Source organism: Sardina pilchardus, chromosome 8 (assembly GCF_963854185.1).
Source record: "Sardina pilchardus chromosome 8, fSarPil1.1, whole genome shotgun sequence".
Lineage (NCBI taxonomy): Eukaryota > Metazoa > Chordata > Actinopteri > Clupeiformes > Clupeidae > Sardina > Sardina pilchardus.
In genome coordinates, this window is record NC_085001.1 from 34,379,668 (window position 1) to 34,396,323 (window position 16,656).

Sequence of the window (16,656 nt, forward strand, 5' to 3'; positions counted from 1 at the left end):
AGCATTTTTATCATTACTGCTAGAAATCATCGGTTAAGTTAGCTAATCAACCTGGTTAGCATTGTTAGTAAAGTTAGCATTGCTAGCATAATAAGCATTCTTAGCGTAACTGTTAGAAATCATTAGCTAAGTTAGCTAATCAACATTTTAACATGAATAGAAATCATTAGTTAAGTTAGAACTGGAACGTTTCATCTTTAAACTGTCTACCTTCACACTATCAACTCTCTGTAAACTATGCAACCACCATGTTTACCCTAGCTACACCTTAGTAACCATATCTACATTATCTATCTATTTTTGCATTTTCATGCACTGGTAATTCCTTGGAATTGCATTTCTAGTTTAATTTAATTTTCCATAAAATTTCATTTTATTAAACATTTTCAGCTGGTGGTGTGCCTCAGGATTTTTTCAATGAAAAAAGTGTGCCTTGGCTCAAAAAAGGTTGAAAAACACTGCACTAGACATTAAAATCAGTAAATCAATAAATACTGATTTTAATCTTGTATTTTTAAAGGTTTTAGTTAGGCCATTGATCTTATTGAAGCATCAATAAGCTTATGTTAATATAATGATCAATAATCACAATAACCCTTCATTATAATTTTGATGAGGTGTTCATAAATCAGAAAACTACCATTCAGCTACCCACAAGTGGTGCTGCTTATCAACTTAAATATGGCTTTGGGTGTCACATAACTCAAACTGTTGGAAGGTATTTAGATTCCTTTATTTCTGAACCAAACAGACAATTCAGAAAATGTATTCATGTGTCATCAGATTTTCAAGATCACAAAGCCCCGAACATATACTTATTATTTTTTTAAAATAGTTTTACACTGGAATCACAGATGATGTCAATATCTGTTTGTGAATCTACATACTCTCTTAATAGCTGTAGATGTCTGGATAGTAATTGAAATGCTGATATAGGAATGTATAGTGAGAGACTTCATAATGCTAAGGAAACAGAAGTCAAGTAGAACATTTCTTATAATGACATTACTAAAATAAAACAATATTATCCTTATGTATCCTGCCTGCAATACAGTGGGAAACAAATACTTCACCATGATTTGATGGTGGATTACATTTTCATATCAAATGCCACAGCAGCATCACTGCAACATAATTACTTCATGAACTCTTCCCCTTAAAAACAATCTAGACCAATACCAGATGTTAGCCAAATAATTTACAGGGTGCACAATAAAGAGCAATAGCTATGTCTGTCAGATTTACAAAATAGGGGTACTGCATAATTGAGGAATGTAGCAAGTTACCTGATTAAATTACCGATTTAAAACTGATTTGAAAAACAATAATTAAACAGTAATTTCTTTGGGAAAACAAACTAAGAAACAACAAAGAAAAAAAACTAAAAAAGAATAGGAATTCAAAGTCTTAACAGGGAGTTGGCTAGTATTCAAATTATAATCAGTATACCACAGAAGTGAGTAAACCCCCATGTAATATCATTTAAATGTAAAATGGTTAAAAATGGTATTGCCTCTCAATAATTGCATTATTTTCAAGTTGACAAGTACAGTTTTTCCTCTTATGAACAAACAAAAACAAGTGCTTTAAAAGCCATATATTAAAAATACAGATCGGAAAGTACAAACTCAGTGCAACAAGAGTGAATACACCTGTGATTGCTGACATATAATGTTATTTACTCTGCTATACCACCTGAAGTTTCTGAATTTTGAACATATGGGCTGTATCTGTATCTGCCCATAATACCATGAAATAATATCCATGGAATTACCATGCAAATATGATCTAAAATCTGCAAGCCTTCACAAAGATAGTAAAGGATACAAGGACACTATCACAGCAAAAACGAGGAGGTATACATTGTGCCATAGCACTACCAATAAGAGTCACAGTGGCTGTAAAACGAAAAGGACACCACGGAGTGTGCATCACTTGCACAGCACAGTACAACTCGGAAAACAAAAATGTATGACCAATGAGAGTGCAAAGGATGCATCATAATGAATATTGGAAGCACATTTTGGTGCAAACCTGGCCAGGACTACAACCATGGTCACAGTGACAAAAAGCACAAGGTTAAAAGTGGGAATGTGATATGGTGTTGAAGTGTCCTTACAGATGGGACCATGAATTCCAATGAATACACCACAATACTGCCCGACAAGATTACATCAATTATACTTTTATACTTATTCAGTGGTTGTATTGTATTTTCTTGTGAATGTGTAAATTGTATTAGGACTATGCTTCATGATGATATTGCACAATAATATACCAAATTGATTGACTGATAAATTGATTGTTTGGTCCAGTCTCAAGACGTTTGGCAGAATAGGACTTTCTACAAAAGAAAAGAGTTTCTGAAGAAGAAAATGTTATAACTATGTTTCTGAAGAGGAAAAAATTAAATAGCTATGACCTGGCTAAGTATGTCATCTACCTTGAAGCCTCGAAGGCAACACAAACACCACATCAACGCGCAGCTAAGTTACATTGTTGCTGAAGACTGTTAGTACATCTCTCCAGAAAGTTGTGTAACGCTGTAATCCTTTATGCTAAGGACTGACTGTCATCAACAATAAAGGAAGACATGTAATATATTTTTGCTGTTCTGCTGACTACTGTGTCTCCACAAAGACTCCCATTCTCTCTGTCCAAGCAAAACACGAACCATTGCCGTGATGTCTACCTAGCGATCAACACTTCGCATGCACAGGTATTTCCTTTAGGAAATACACCTCCAGTTTTACATAAGAGCACAGATTCTAATGTTAAACTTCCAAATAATGTAACTATGGTGATACAAACTTGAATTAAAGTTAAACTGAGTTAAAGTTAAACTGATAATTAGCAGCCAATTTTGACAAGTGACACAGACGCAAACCCAGGTTGATCGATTAATTACTTGACACATGTGTGATAATGGATGGGCGTGTACTCACTTCTGTTGCATACCTGTTAAATGTGAACACTCAAAAAACAAACAAATAAAACAAACAAAAACACACACACAGACACACACACACACACACACACACACACACACAACAATAATTATGCACCAGCAGTGAGCCATAAAATGGAAACTAATCTCACATTACTGTACATGACTGTTGTTCATGAAGTATACTCATAGTTGCAGTGCAGGTGCCTCCGATAGAAAAGGGGTCTTTCATTGCTGGTTCCTTTCAAGGGATTCTGTGACTGTTAGTCCTGTGGTCAATTGGTATTGTGCCAATTGTCTGGATTACTGTATTAGAGGAGTTCAACATAATTCGCTGGAAACATTCCAAAGTGGCCATCTGGAGCAAATCCCCGCCACCAGCCTTCATCAATCATCTCGATGCCAGTGATGATGTCATCGGGGTCAAAGGAGACCTCTGTGTCATCAGCTAGGGAAAAAACATGAAATGGTTCACACAATCAATTCCCCCCTCTGATCAAATGATAAGTGCCACATATTTTATCAAGTTAATTAGGACTAAACACTAGTTACACACCAACCTGTCTGTCTACATTTGATAGAAATAACATGGATGGAAAGTAGGAATGAAAACACTGGGGTATTGGAAGTGAATTAGGTCGGATATGTACATAATTTCAGCATGAGTCAGCTACATGTACAGTGCTCAACATAAGTGCATACACCCATGGTAAAGTTGACTAAAAAGAGGAATAAAGATGATCTTTTGGAAACTAAAAACTGAGGGAAAATCCAACCTAAAGAGAACTTTAAGGACAACAATTGTCTTGCTGAAAGAATAATATATCGTAAATCATGTTCCCACTGTTAAATTCTCATAGAGGCAGGCAGATTTTTATTTTGAAATCCAAAGGCCAAGGGAATTCGGCCTTTATCAGGATGCATAGGATTAGTAAAGGCAATCAATTTCCTCTTTCTTGTCAAATTCCTCATTTTAGTCAACTTTAACATGGGTGTATTCACTTATGCGAAGTACTGTACATATTTGTTTTTCTCTCAAATGATAGAATATCCTGTGCATTAATAATTAGATTGATTGCTACCAGTCTTACACATTGGAATCAATGATATGATTCTAGCTCGCTTTCCCCTAAAAAAGGGCTAATAATTCTTTCATGGGTCCAACGTATTGGCTCGCTCTTCAAAATGGCGTTAATGGGTCTATGAAACTGAAGCTTTATCAAAGTTGAAAAACAAATAGTATCTCTTTTACCCTTCACAACTATAAGCACCCCATCAGTCTTGTGACAACTGATCCAAATAACATGTGCATATCCTGTTAATTTCTATTAATATCAATCTCGTCACCTTTATGCAACTTGCACCCTTCACTGGACCCTCCATGGAGCAAAATAGTTGGAATGATCTTTTTTTTTTTTAAAGGGCTTACCTGCTTGGTAGTCATAAAGTGCCCGTGCACAAATGCCCCTGTCTGCATCTTCATAACTGCTTTGCTCTTGCACCTGGGATTGACATAATTTTCAATGAAGGTTTATTATACTCCTTCAATTTACATGTATTAATCTAGCTGACTTACAAATGACACACAGCATTCAAGCTATAGTGCAGAAAAAGATATCTGAGACAAAAAAGCAACAAACAAGATAACTAAGACAATAGTGAGGAGGAGTCAAGTCAAAACTAAGATAGTGTAAATTTAAGAGAGACAGTGGTAGAAAGAGGAGAAAGCAGTAATAGTACATATTAATAGTAAATAATTAGTAACAATAAATTCACATGACATATACAGTATATCACATTTTTGGAAGAGCTGTTTTCCCAAAATGCTATAAATCCAATTTATCCAAACAATATGTTTTGGGTTATTTAATTCTGTATTTCAGACATACCAATAAAAGTGCAATTGTATTGCTTTGATTGAGTAAAGATAAATTAAATAATAACAACCAATTACATGAACATGAACAGTTCCACTTAAAATTATTTGGAAAACAAAATGTAAAGCGGACATTTTGGAGCAGAGCATACAGTGCTACAAATATGTGTGAGAGCTCCACGGAAAAGGTTTTTGTTTCAATCTAGTGGCAGATCAATATGAGAATATGTCCTGTACGTAACAAATATTACCTGGGCTGGCTCCTCATGCTCCTCTGGCTCTGGCTCACAAGGTTTCTCTTCAGGCTCTTTATACTGCTTTGTAATAACTGTAGAAACATTAAGAAGAGTGAATGAATCACTGTGTTTACAGCTACTGAGGTTTTGTAAGTCATGTGAAATGGATCATATTGCTTCTTTCCATGATCCACATCTTAATAGGGTGGTAGCTAACAATAGTTGATTAATCTGTTGACTATTTTCTTGATTAATTGAGTAGTAGAAAAATTGATTAAATGTTCTGCATATAGCCACAGACATGACTGCTACGTACATCAGGCCCGAAATTTCCATTACTTTTCTGCGTATATTCATTTTTTTCAGGCCTGGAAATTCTTACTTTCAAATTCATATGCTAACATGTTAAATTAACGGTCATGTAAAGCAGAAAATATTGACATTTACAGATGTAAAAATCAGACAATTTTGAGGTAGTTTCCCTAAAACATGATACAAACGATTACCAAAGTTGACAATTCATTGTCAACAACTATTTGAATATATGATTATTTTTGCAGCCATACACCTCACTACTAACTTACTCAATTGTGCACACAATTGAAAGATTTCAGTGTTTGAACATTTCAAGACATGAATTTGACTATTTTGTTTCATGCCTGGTTTCCTACAGTACCTAACTATGACTGCAACTGCTTTGCTGATTCGATTGCATTACAAAACATTACTGTAAATAGTCAGGCCTTCTTGTGTGTAGATGTACTGTATGCATGTGAATTCACTTCATTCATTGTTTTCACTCATTGCCCATTCAGCCACCTTCTAAGAACCAGTAGTTGGTTACACCAGTTGACTGATAGCTTGATTGCAAGTTTGGGTAAATTGTGTGTCGGACATCTTAGTTTTAAATTTGCTAGTTTGCTAGCTTGTTAAGATACATTTTAGTTAGTTATGGTTTGTATAATAGTATTGTTTTGTTATAATTTGTCCATTGTTAGAATTTGACATTTATTCTGCTATTGTCCTTAAATTTAGCCTTACCATGCTATAGTTATTGTTATTATATAATTAACTGAGTGACTTATTTGATTGCTATTCTCATTTCATTGTTTTATTTCTCATTAGGTTAGTGCTTAATTGATTGTTTTATTGATAATATTGCTATTCTCCCTTTTTGTAATTGTTCACTGTTATTTAATTTGTATTGTTATTTATTTGTATGTCGCTTTGGACAAAGGCGTCTGCTAAATAACCATAACCATAACCATAACCATAACCATAGTTTGTAGATACTCATGTAATTGCGATTAACAGCATGAAATTGCATTATAACCTCAAGGGTCTGTGGGTTTTTCCCCCAGGGAATTTTTCACAGTTCTAGTGGCCCCTTTTTTCAAGCAGTTTGAGACAGAAAGAGTAGGCCTAAAAGCATTCAGGGCCCCTCATCTGACTCACATCATGAACCATCCATCATCACACACTGTCTGTGTGAAAGCATGATAGTTTCCACTGACAAGGGACTCGTAAGGAGAAACGGTTTTGGCTTGAAGTCTCTCTCTGATGCGCACGCACACACACACACACACACACACACACGCTTGCACGCACACACACACTGCATACGTAGAAGCCACATTTCTCTGTAACCGTCTCTCAATGACACACACAGTGTGCGTGCCATGAAGCCTTGTACTGTAGCCTAATCAGGACCGGTTCTTTTCACTAGTGCACTTTCGGGTCCTTTTCAAATGCGAGCTGCACCAACTGAAGCACTGTGGGTCTATGGACACCATGGTCAATTCGGTCAACTTCATCAGTTCAAGTAGGCTTAAACTATGTGCAAATCCAGTAGCCTACGCTTCTCTTGTATTAACATTTAATATGGAAATATAGAAAATAGAAGGCACATTTTGGGAGGGGCACAGCTCTACTCTGTTCTACCATCAAACTTTATAACCCCTATTGGCCATTCCATCACCCTTTCCTTTGTGTGCATGTGTCAGAGGCGACTGCTCTTAGACTACCTCCTCTAAAATATCACAGAAAAGTTTGTCAGATGTTACTATATTTATATTACTATTCAAACTACAGCATACTACAACATGTTCGACTTCATGACATAGTTGGTCCACATTTTTGCCGGTCATCTATCGTGATTTTCTCTCATACATTGCTGTGACAACATGATCCAATTAAAAACCCCTCGGCGCTCAACTTCACTGGATTTTCAATCGCACTTCAGAATGTAAACTGCTCACAAAAAGTAAGGAAACTTGACTTTGGCCCATTATATCTCCCTTTTAGTAATATCAACCAGTAAAGTGTTTCATATCATTTTTATCGTTGATTTGTCACCTTTACAATGAGGTATAGCTTGTAAGCATAGGGCAATCATGGAATGAGCAACACAAGCAAACGTGTAAGTAGTGCCAACAAAAAATGTGCCAAAATGGCCTGTTATGCTGTTGGAATTCACCTTTGTTACTTCAAGCATTGACGATTGCACTCTCCCACAGAAATGAGGAAAACAAAACATGTTAGGCATACATTTGTTCATTTTATACTCAGTGTCAGGGTCCTCAGTAGTGTGTAGAGGATCCATATGCAGCCACAACAGCTTGGCACCTTCTTCTCATGCTGGTCACCAACCTGGCTACATTCTGCTGTGGGATGGCATTCCATTCCTCGATAAGGATCTGTTGTAAGTCAGCCAACCTGGTTTTGTTGGTGACTCTGGCACGTACAGCATGCCCAAGCTGATCCCACAAGTGTTCACGGCAGGCCATTAGATCCTCTCCACTCCCAAATTCTGGAGGTACTCTCTGATGATCCCAGCTCTATGGGGGAGAGCGTTGTCATCCTGGAGGATGGCAATTGGTCCCATATTCTGGAGATATGGAATTGCCACTGGCTCCAGAATCTCATCCCGGTATCTCACTGCATGAGATGATTGCCTTTAATGATAACAAGGTCTGTCTTTCGAGTTAGGGAGATGTCACCCCACAGCAGAATGTAGCCAGGTTGGTGACCTGCATGAGAAGAAGGTGCCAAGCTGTTGTGGCTGCATATGGATCCTCTACACGCTACTGAGGACCCTGACACTGAGTATAAAATGAACAAATGTATGCCTAACATGTTTTGTTTTCCTCATTTCTGTGGGAGAGTGCAATCGTCAATGCTTGAAGTAACAAAGGTGAATTCCAATAGCATAACAGGCCATTTTGGCACATTTTTCGTTGGCACTACTTACACGTTTGCTTGTGTTGCTCATTCCATGATAGCCCTATGCTTACAAGCTATACCTCATTGTAAAGGTGACAAATCAACGATAAAAATGATATGAAACACTTTACTGGTTGGTATTACTAAAGGGGAGATATAATGGGCCAAAGTCAAGTTTCCTTACTTTTTGTGAGCGGTTTACTTTTCACAGTGCAACAAAGCTAGAGGTTTATTGCACAAATGCTCCATAATAGCAATTTCCAGGGAAGCCCGGTGTCTAAGGAAGTTAATGGGGCAGTAGGATGGCCCGGACGCCAAGCCTATGATGATTGGAGGGACACTTTTTGATTGACAGTGTTTGTCATAATCCAAGAGGGAGTTTCAAGGTCAGTCCAGGTTTCGCAGAATGTTGCCGGGTCAAATTCTCACATGTTGGTCAGCAAAACAGTCAGTAAATAAAATCATGAATATAGGGTAGATCTTCTTTCAGTTGCATATTTAAGCTAGGTTGCAGTCAGCTAGCACCCCATATAGCTGCGTAAAGTGGCAGTTAGATGATGCAAATGTTGGACAAGGTCATAAATTCAACCCTGTAGGCATTTTAGAGGACAAGTTATTAAACGTGATATTTTTAAAAAATGCTACTGAAGTGTTTAAAAATGTAAGGAAAAACAATAATTTTCAGTAAACTGTCTTTAGAAATATACTGTAATTTAAATCTGCCGTTTCAAATCAAAATCAAAATTTCACCCCACGAAGACAGCGGAGACACCAAGATCTTGACAGGACTCTGCTTGCTCTGTGTTGTTTACTGGTAAGTATGCCCACCACAGCTAGAGTCAGTATTCAACATGTGCTAGGTTGTCAGTTTGTGTTCATAACTGCTAGCCTTCTATGTGGCACACTCTGAAGGCAGTTTAGGACAAGACATGGTTGTCCATTGTCGCCAACTCGCCTGTCTCGTGGTGCTGTGAGCAAAATGTAGCTAATCGAGGGCTTAGAACCAAAGGGGCATAAGTGACATTTCACCAACTTTACAGGAGAGGCAAAACAAATCTAACTGCTTCTATATGTTCACAGTTAAAGACCTTTGTTTTTTGTTCAATAAATATATATTCATAAATATGAGCTAAGAGAGCTCATCAAGAGCTTTCAGGTGATATATATAACTAAATTTTGACCAAAATGTCACTTACGCCCCTTTGGTTCTCAGCCCTCGTGTTTGGTCTAAAATGTTTTTTGGGACAATTTTAACCCTCAATGAACAATCTAGTACCTTAATATTCATTTGATTACAGCTTCCCCCGTTTCAAATAGCTGCATCCACCACTGCTGTGTGTGTGTGTGTGTGTGTGTGTGTGCGCGCATTTATAAGTCGGTAATCCTACCTTCACTTTCTGCCTTAATGGTGACAACATTACTTTCGTGGTTGGGTTCATCCTTCACATTCAGCTCTAAATACATTAATAAACAAAAAAGACAACAAAAGAATGTAATCTGAACAAAAAAAGGAAACATCCATTCATTCCCACAGGTATATTTTAGCATAATTAATTAATTTAACACAGTGGTTATCTTACTGTGGTATGCGTACCACTGGTGATAAGTGACTCCCTCTAGTGGTAATTGTTTTTGTAAAGAAGAAATAATCACTTTGGAATATATCCAAAATATACTGTATCGAAAATCCTCAACCACATGGTCACTTAAGTGAAGGTTAGTTTAACTGTTACTGTTTAATTGGGAGTATTAGCAAGTGGTTGACAAGCTAAGTTGTGATGGCAAAGAAAGCAAGATGGATGTTGCAAACAAGGCTCTAAAAGGGAAGTATTAAAAAGCGAAGTCCAGTGAATATGTCGAGCAGCAGAGCAAAACTGAAGTTGGCGACAATGGCACAAGTGCTAGTGGTGACTTAAGCACCCTCTGTGTTAACTACATAGTTAAACTGCCGTACGCCACTTTATTAACATATAAAGAGATAAACACACAAAACAGAGATTGAAAGAGAAAGAGAAATGGAAAGGTGTTGTGAAGAGAGAGAGCAGTGACCCCACCCGGCCTTTCAATTCAATATGAATGTTTTATTTTATTGATCTGCATTCTTTTGTCTTGGTCACTTTTGTTGACCTTTCTGTTTGTTCATTTATGTCTATCTTTTTGATGTCCTATGTGTTTGTCTAATCTAGTCATATTAGCCTGTTTTGTTCAGCACTTTGGTCAGCTGTATTTGTTGTTTTTTAAAGTGCTTTATAAATAAACATGACTTGACTTGACTTGACAAGAGCCAGGCTCATTGGTATGGCAATCAGAGTGCATACTCAAATGTAGTGAAGGCACTCTGTCACACTACCCTCTTCTTCAGGGGGTGTGTCCATGCTCTTCACACACAATGACGTTCCTCATGCAACCACCAGAACCACTTCTCCCATCCCAGTGTGCCCCACACACACAAGCACTTCATCCATCCGGGTTTCTGGCAGCATGACTTTAAACTTCCTTTTTGTGTCTGTTTATTTGTCGAGACGAGACTGTAGACTATATATTTTGCTTATGTGGACTATATACATACAAATTGTTTGTCATCATTTGTAAACACACACCTTATTACAAGGCATCACCAATGGCACCCTTTGGCCCTCTTACCTGTTGCCTCAAATCAATTGTTATACAACAGTTTATAATAACATGTGAGAGTAAACCATTGACAAGGTATAATTACTAAATGGTTGGTTAGTTAGCTATTTATTTACTATCCTTAGATAACAGATCATGATCATGAGGTCACCTGCTGAATGATCCCCACTGGCATTCATTGACCCAAACATTACTCACTAACATTTCATCCACATTTACATTATAAATGCATGAAAACACAACAATTGCTTTTTTTTTTTACTTGAAGTGGTACCTAGTAGTAACCCACTAGCATTGAAGCTTGTACAGAATTACTAGGCAGTGTTGGAAAGGGTCTGACCATATTCATGGGTAAATGTAAATGCACTGAAGTAGTGAAGAGAGAACAGAGACAAACACACTGTGTACCTGTGTCAGGTACAGATGTGACAGATGTGGCAGGCATCAGGATTGGTTGGCGAAAGGATGATGGTGGCCTATCTGGCTCACATTGCAGCTTAGATAGAAAAGGGCTTTGCAATCGCCCTGAAGCATAGACACAGAATGGGACAGATGTCCATAAAAAGTAGCAGCAAGCACAGAGGTTGCAGACAAGACCACTGACTAAGGCCACGTCTACATTATTGTGGATTCCTTTGAATCAGACAGACCCTCTTTACGCTTCCCTGTCGAATACCCCATTCGATTCAAGCTCCTGAAACACAAAGATTAGAATCTGCTGGCAACCCTGTGTTCATTTGAAGACACAGGCTTTGCGAATTAGTGTGGACAATTGAATGCAGAAACATCTGAAAGTGTCTGATTGTATTGTATGTGGTGGCTATTTCTTCCACCATACCCATAGGTGTCCCCTGTAACATGAATGTAGGACTTGACAAAGGGTAGACATAGGCGATACAGATACATTTCGATTTCCTCTTACTGTGGACGCAGATCAAATTTGATTATGGGATCGATTACAAAACGGAATACACAATGATGTAGGCGTAGCGTAAATGAATCATTTTAAGGCCTTAGAACAGACAGTGTAGAAAAGACAGAGAGGACAGATGACAGTTATTTATTGCATGCAGGTAAGATGACGAAATAGAACAGAATGCAGTTGGACTGTATGCAGGTAAGTATTCCTTTGCTGTTATATATGTTATATAAGTTTGATACCATGACACATTTATCAACTTCATCCCTTAATTGTGTATTTACTAGGGGTGTCACGATTCTCCAAATCCTCGATTCAATTTAATTTTCGATAGATTAAGTCACGATTCCATTCGGTTTTCTATTAATATTACTACTAATGCATTCCTTATCTTATTCTATTCTGTTTCGGGGGACTTTTGAAATGAAACAACACAGAATGAGAATTTGAATGTTTGTGCACACTCAGAAGAGACCCAATGTTACTTAGTGTTCATGGAATAAGTACTTATTAATGTGCATTTTAAGCCTTTAAGTATTTTGGACTGTATGCTAACTACATCATCTTTTTACTTGCTAAGTTGAGTAGGCTAAATTAGTGTTAGACTAATTGACGTGAATGAATGACAAAATACTTTCACACCCATGATTTCAGAGTAACAAGAGGGGCTTTGATTTTTGTCAGTTGATGTGTATTTTTTAATTGGCTGAGAGGAGTGTTGACGCCGCAGGTCTTGGCATAGGCTACATGCTGGACGTGACTTTGGGGGTGTGGCTGCCGTTGATTCTACCTTTGAGTTTGAAGTTCGAGATTGAGATGTAATTTCGATCGATCTCGATTTAAAATAGAAATCATGACACCCTTAGTATTTACATTATGTGAAAAATCCTCCAACAACTTGTAAACGCTTACAAATAGCAGGTAGTACCATAAAATATATGATCTAATATAGTAATTCAGAAACGTATGCTGGCTGTTTGAGATGCCATGGTTACATGACCACCCTTCACTATTTCAAATGTGTTAAGTCTACCAGACTGAATGTATTGGAAGTATTCTCAGAAAACTACAGTGGTCAGCGTACTCTTGTTTAGAACTGCAGTTGTATTGAACAGGAGTGGATGCTGAATTACCTGGCTGTGGACAAGATGCAGTGGTGTCAACATTACCAGGAGTGATGCCCCTCTCCCTCTGTTTGAACATCTCTCTGGTGTTGCTGATGCACTATAGTATAGTAATTTAGACACATTTTTATAATAACATCAACAACAACAACAATATGGCCAGACATAAGTAACAATAATATAGTCACCAGGTTCCCGGATTTTTTATGACATGTGACAAGTCATTTTTTTAGGCTGATGAGTGATTTAGATATCACCATACACTAAGACTAGGTTTAATCCATGACCATATGGTACGAAAATGTAATGTGACTATTATATTATTATCACGTGACAGGAAGCAAGTGGGAGGGAGATGGGGTGACTGGAACCCAGGTCCCAGTGGGTATGTGAACCCAAATGTGCTATGGGCACTGTGGCCAGTTGCGTCACATTTTTTTTCAGAAGCGCAAGAATTAATACAGAATTATAAATAGAATATATAGGGTTGCTTAAACTGGCAAATGGGGGAGGACTTACCGACTGCTGTCTCTCATTTGTGCTCTTATCAACTTCCTGTTGCTGCTGGTATTTCCTGTGGAAAAGCAAAGCTCAGTTTGGCTTCCTTCAACTAGTCTTAATAGATAAAAAGTGTTGTAACAGGACATATAATGACTTCATATGGGATCATAATGCAACAAGACTATCAGGCCTGCAGATGTTGGTCAGGTCAGCTGAACACACCAATAGAAGTAAAAAAAAATGATATGCAACAGATAAGGAAATGGTACTGATGCCTGATGGTCAGAACAGTGAGACTGAGGAAAAGCTTTGTAAACATGTGTGAATATCACATCACTATACAGTTTTTGTATTTTATATGTTGCCATTCATTTTATATACACAGTCATTAGAGTCAAGTGAAGTTTAACCCACCATACAGTATATATATATATATGATTTGTTTCAGAGCTGTAAACTAGCACCATCTACAGGCGGTGTGCCCACGTTTCTCTCTCTCTGGTTACGTTCACACATATACGGGTATTTCGATAAACAAATACAGTATTTCCTCTGTTTTAAAAAAAACCCCATTGTGCACACTTCAGTCACTTTTCAGAAAAGTTTTCATTGGCACTATATATAGAGTATATGCTGTCAAGAGCATGCCAAACCTGTAGGTAGTAGTGTAAGAAGAAGCTCGAACCCGCGTTAGCCAATCAGAATCCCGAAAATCAACTAAGCACTTCCTCTCTTTCATTTCAACTGTATTTGCAAATGCAAAAAAACCAAAAGGGTTGGCACCAACATTTTGCGACTGCTACTCTGAATGCATCCATGATCACCACAGCTAAATGAAAATGTAAACATTGGTCAAACTTTTTGCGCAGACGCAAGTACTGCCACATATTGTGACGTTGGCTGCCTAGAAAGTCGCTTTTAGCCCGTTGATTGCCTAAAACTCTTGTTCGCTTTCCTCAGTTCACATTCCTATGCAAAACGAGAATTTTCCTAAATATCCACTTTTGCAGGAGTTTGAAGAATCATATTCAGAGGCGAAATTGCCGTTTGTGTACAGTATCAACGAAAGGCACAAATGAAGGGAAAAGTCTCTGTTTTTCAAGATACCCGTGTATGTTTGAACGGGGCCTCTCTCTCCATCACTTACTTCTGGTCATTAATTTGAGATGCTCTCTCCTTGTCCCTTTTGTCCCTCAACATGGCTTCCTTTGCCTCCCGATCTTTTCTCTCTTGTTCTAGCAGCTGCCGCTCTTCTTCTGTTTTACGCCGCTCTTCTTGACGTCTCTTTTCCTCATCTCTCTGAGGCAAAAAAAAGCAAATTGTGTGTGTGACAAAACTGTAGGTGAGACTTAAAAAAGGGGGGACATTGTTGGGGAGGAAAACAATAAAATGGACTATAATTGGCTAATTTAAGGTAATATATAAGTTAATAGTGATCAATAATAGTGTCATTATCACTTGTCTGGAATAAATAGTTCTCTTGAACAAGCAAATGATATGGTGTTACCTCAGCTTGAGCCCAGAAATTGTCTTTGTTGATTTTCTTTATTTCTGACATGGCATTGGTCTTCTGATACACTGAGCCCTGTAAAAAACGTATGAATTAAACAAGCCGGTTGTATTACAAGAATTTGAAACCTTCTGAACCAAACTTCATTTTTATCAACTGACATCAAATATCATTTATGGAGGTGAAGTAAAGCAAAGCCAAACACTGACCTTTCATCTAAGACCCCACTGTCTTTCCTACTGGTTGAGGATTGAACTGGCAACCCTTTGGTTACAAGCTCAGCCATAATGACCCTACACTTCGTGCAGCTCTGAACATGTCAGTCAAAAATACCTGCGATTGTTTTGCTTTTTCATTTTTAACTAGGTGACGCTATACCAAAAATGAGTGGTTTGAAGGGTTGAGATTGCACTTTGAGACCAACATTTTGAGCTCTAAAAGCTCTATTTGCATGCGGCTTCTCTCCTCAGTGCTCAGTCCTCTCGGGCTCGTGCCCCGGAAATCATTCAAAGTACCACGTCATTGAGGGTGTCTCATTTATCTAATTGTAGCCAGATTAGATACATGAGGAAATACAAGACTACAAACAATATTAATGTATGTAACTTCAGTACCTAAAATCCTTTTACTGATTATTATCAAAATGATTGATATTATTATTGAGATATCCCACAAGTGGTGTAAGTAAACACTGGAGTATGACTTACCACAGGACCTTGAGGTCCATCATCTTTAAAGCGGTTAGACTCTTTATGGAAACTGTAATTAGCACCAGAAGCCTTTGCCACTTTCTGCATAATGATCTCAGGTTCGACATCCTCCTCTGCACGTGCATTGATGGTCACATGGGCCCCCTGAGGAAACAAAGTTTCATTAGTACAGATATAGTCTATGTGCCCTCACATACACACATTAGGGGACGGACTACATGCCATTTCACTACATGTTTTATAGACCTCTGAAGTTCGCCTACAAATAGGATCCAAAGCTGCCATCTTTGCCCATATAAGGATCTCCGGGTGTTAATTGAAGCTAACTGCGTATGGCAAGTTGCATTGTAAGTTAGCTCTGGGGTAGCAAAGATCAAAGTGTGCCATCTTCACCTACTTCAGAGGTCTATGGTATAGTTTATTAAGTTGCCAATTCGCAAGATTTAAAGTCACTGTTTTGGGAATGAGAGTTAACCATCTAAGTTTTATAGATGGTTAACTATTTTATACTTCAAAATAGGCATGTTGCACAAAACATGTCCCTGAAGCTGTTTGTGCAAAATCACAAGATTACACATTCTTGCCAGCTTCGGTCCCCTCCTAGGCTGTTTCTGGGGTCTGTAGATTTGAAATCAAATGAGCTGTTGCTGGCCACGCACCACTCCAGAAATGATTCCAAGTTTACATTACGAGTGTACTCCGCGTGAAAATGAAACAAATGGCAGCAAAAGACACGCTCTCTAACCCATGGTCCTAAATCTGAAGCAGTGGCCACCGCTCCAAAGAGGAAACACTACAGAAGAAAGTTCAGCACAATATGTGGAGGAGGTTATGTTTTCATCTGGGTTTATCTGTTTGTTTGTTTGAGAGAGATCCTGGTCACCATCTGGATCCAGGAGGTGGGGTTTGTTTGTCTGTTTGTTAGCAAGATGATTCCAAATGTTATGGATGGATTTCAATGACATTTTCAGGAAAGG

At 38.0% G+C, this 16,656-nt stretch overlaps 1 protein-coding gene across 4 annotated transcripts in view; it reads right to left on the bottom strand.

Moving 5' to 3' along the window:
* Positions 1 to 711: 711 nt before the first annotated feature.
* dbnlb (drebrin-like b) overlaps positions 712 to 16,656 on the bottom strand; it is a 46,460-nt gene continuing 30,515 nt past the window's right edge. The window contains exons 5-14 of one of the 4 annotated variants that reach the window (XM_062543739.1): positions 15,677 to 15,823; positions 14,967 to 15,044; positions 14,607 to 14,758; positions 13,478 to 13,532; positions 12,968 to 13,058; positions 11,324 to 11,440; positions 9,670 to 9,735; positions 5,075 to 5,151; positions 4,377 to 4,449; positions 712 to 3,395 (exon numbers count right to left, since the gene is read on the bottom strand). In XM_062543739.1, the coding sequence (XP_062399723.1) occupies positions 3,259 to 3,395; positions 4,377 to 4,449; positions 5,075 to 5,151; positions 9,670 to 9,735; positions 11,324 to 11,440; positions 12,968 to 13,058; positions 13,478 to 13,532; positions 14,607 to 14,758; positions 14,967 to 15,044; positions 15,677 to 15,823 (993 nt within the window). In that variant the 3' untranslated portion in view covers positions 712 to 3,258. The remainder of the gene's footprint in view (positions 3,396 to 4,376; positions 4,450 to 5,074; positions 5,152 to 9,669; positions 9,736 to 11,323; positions 11,441 to 12,967; positions 13,059 to 13,477; positions 13,533 to 14,606; positions 14,759 to 14,966; positions 15,045 to 15,676; positions 15,824 to 16,656) is intronic. The other 3 variants (XM_062543741.1, XM_062543740.1, XM_062543742.1) reach the window with 3 other exon arrangements.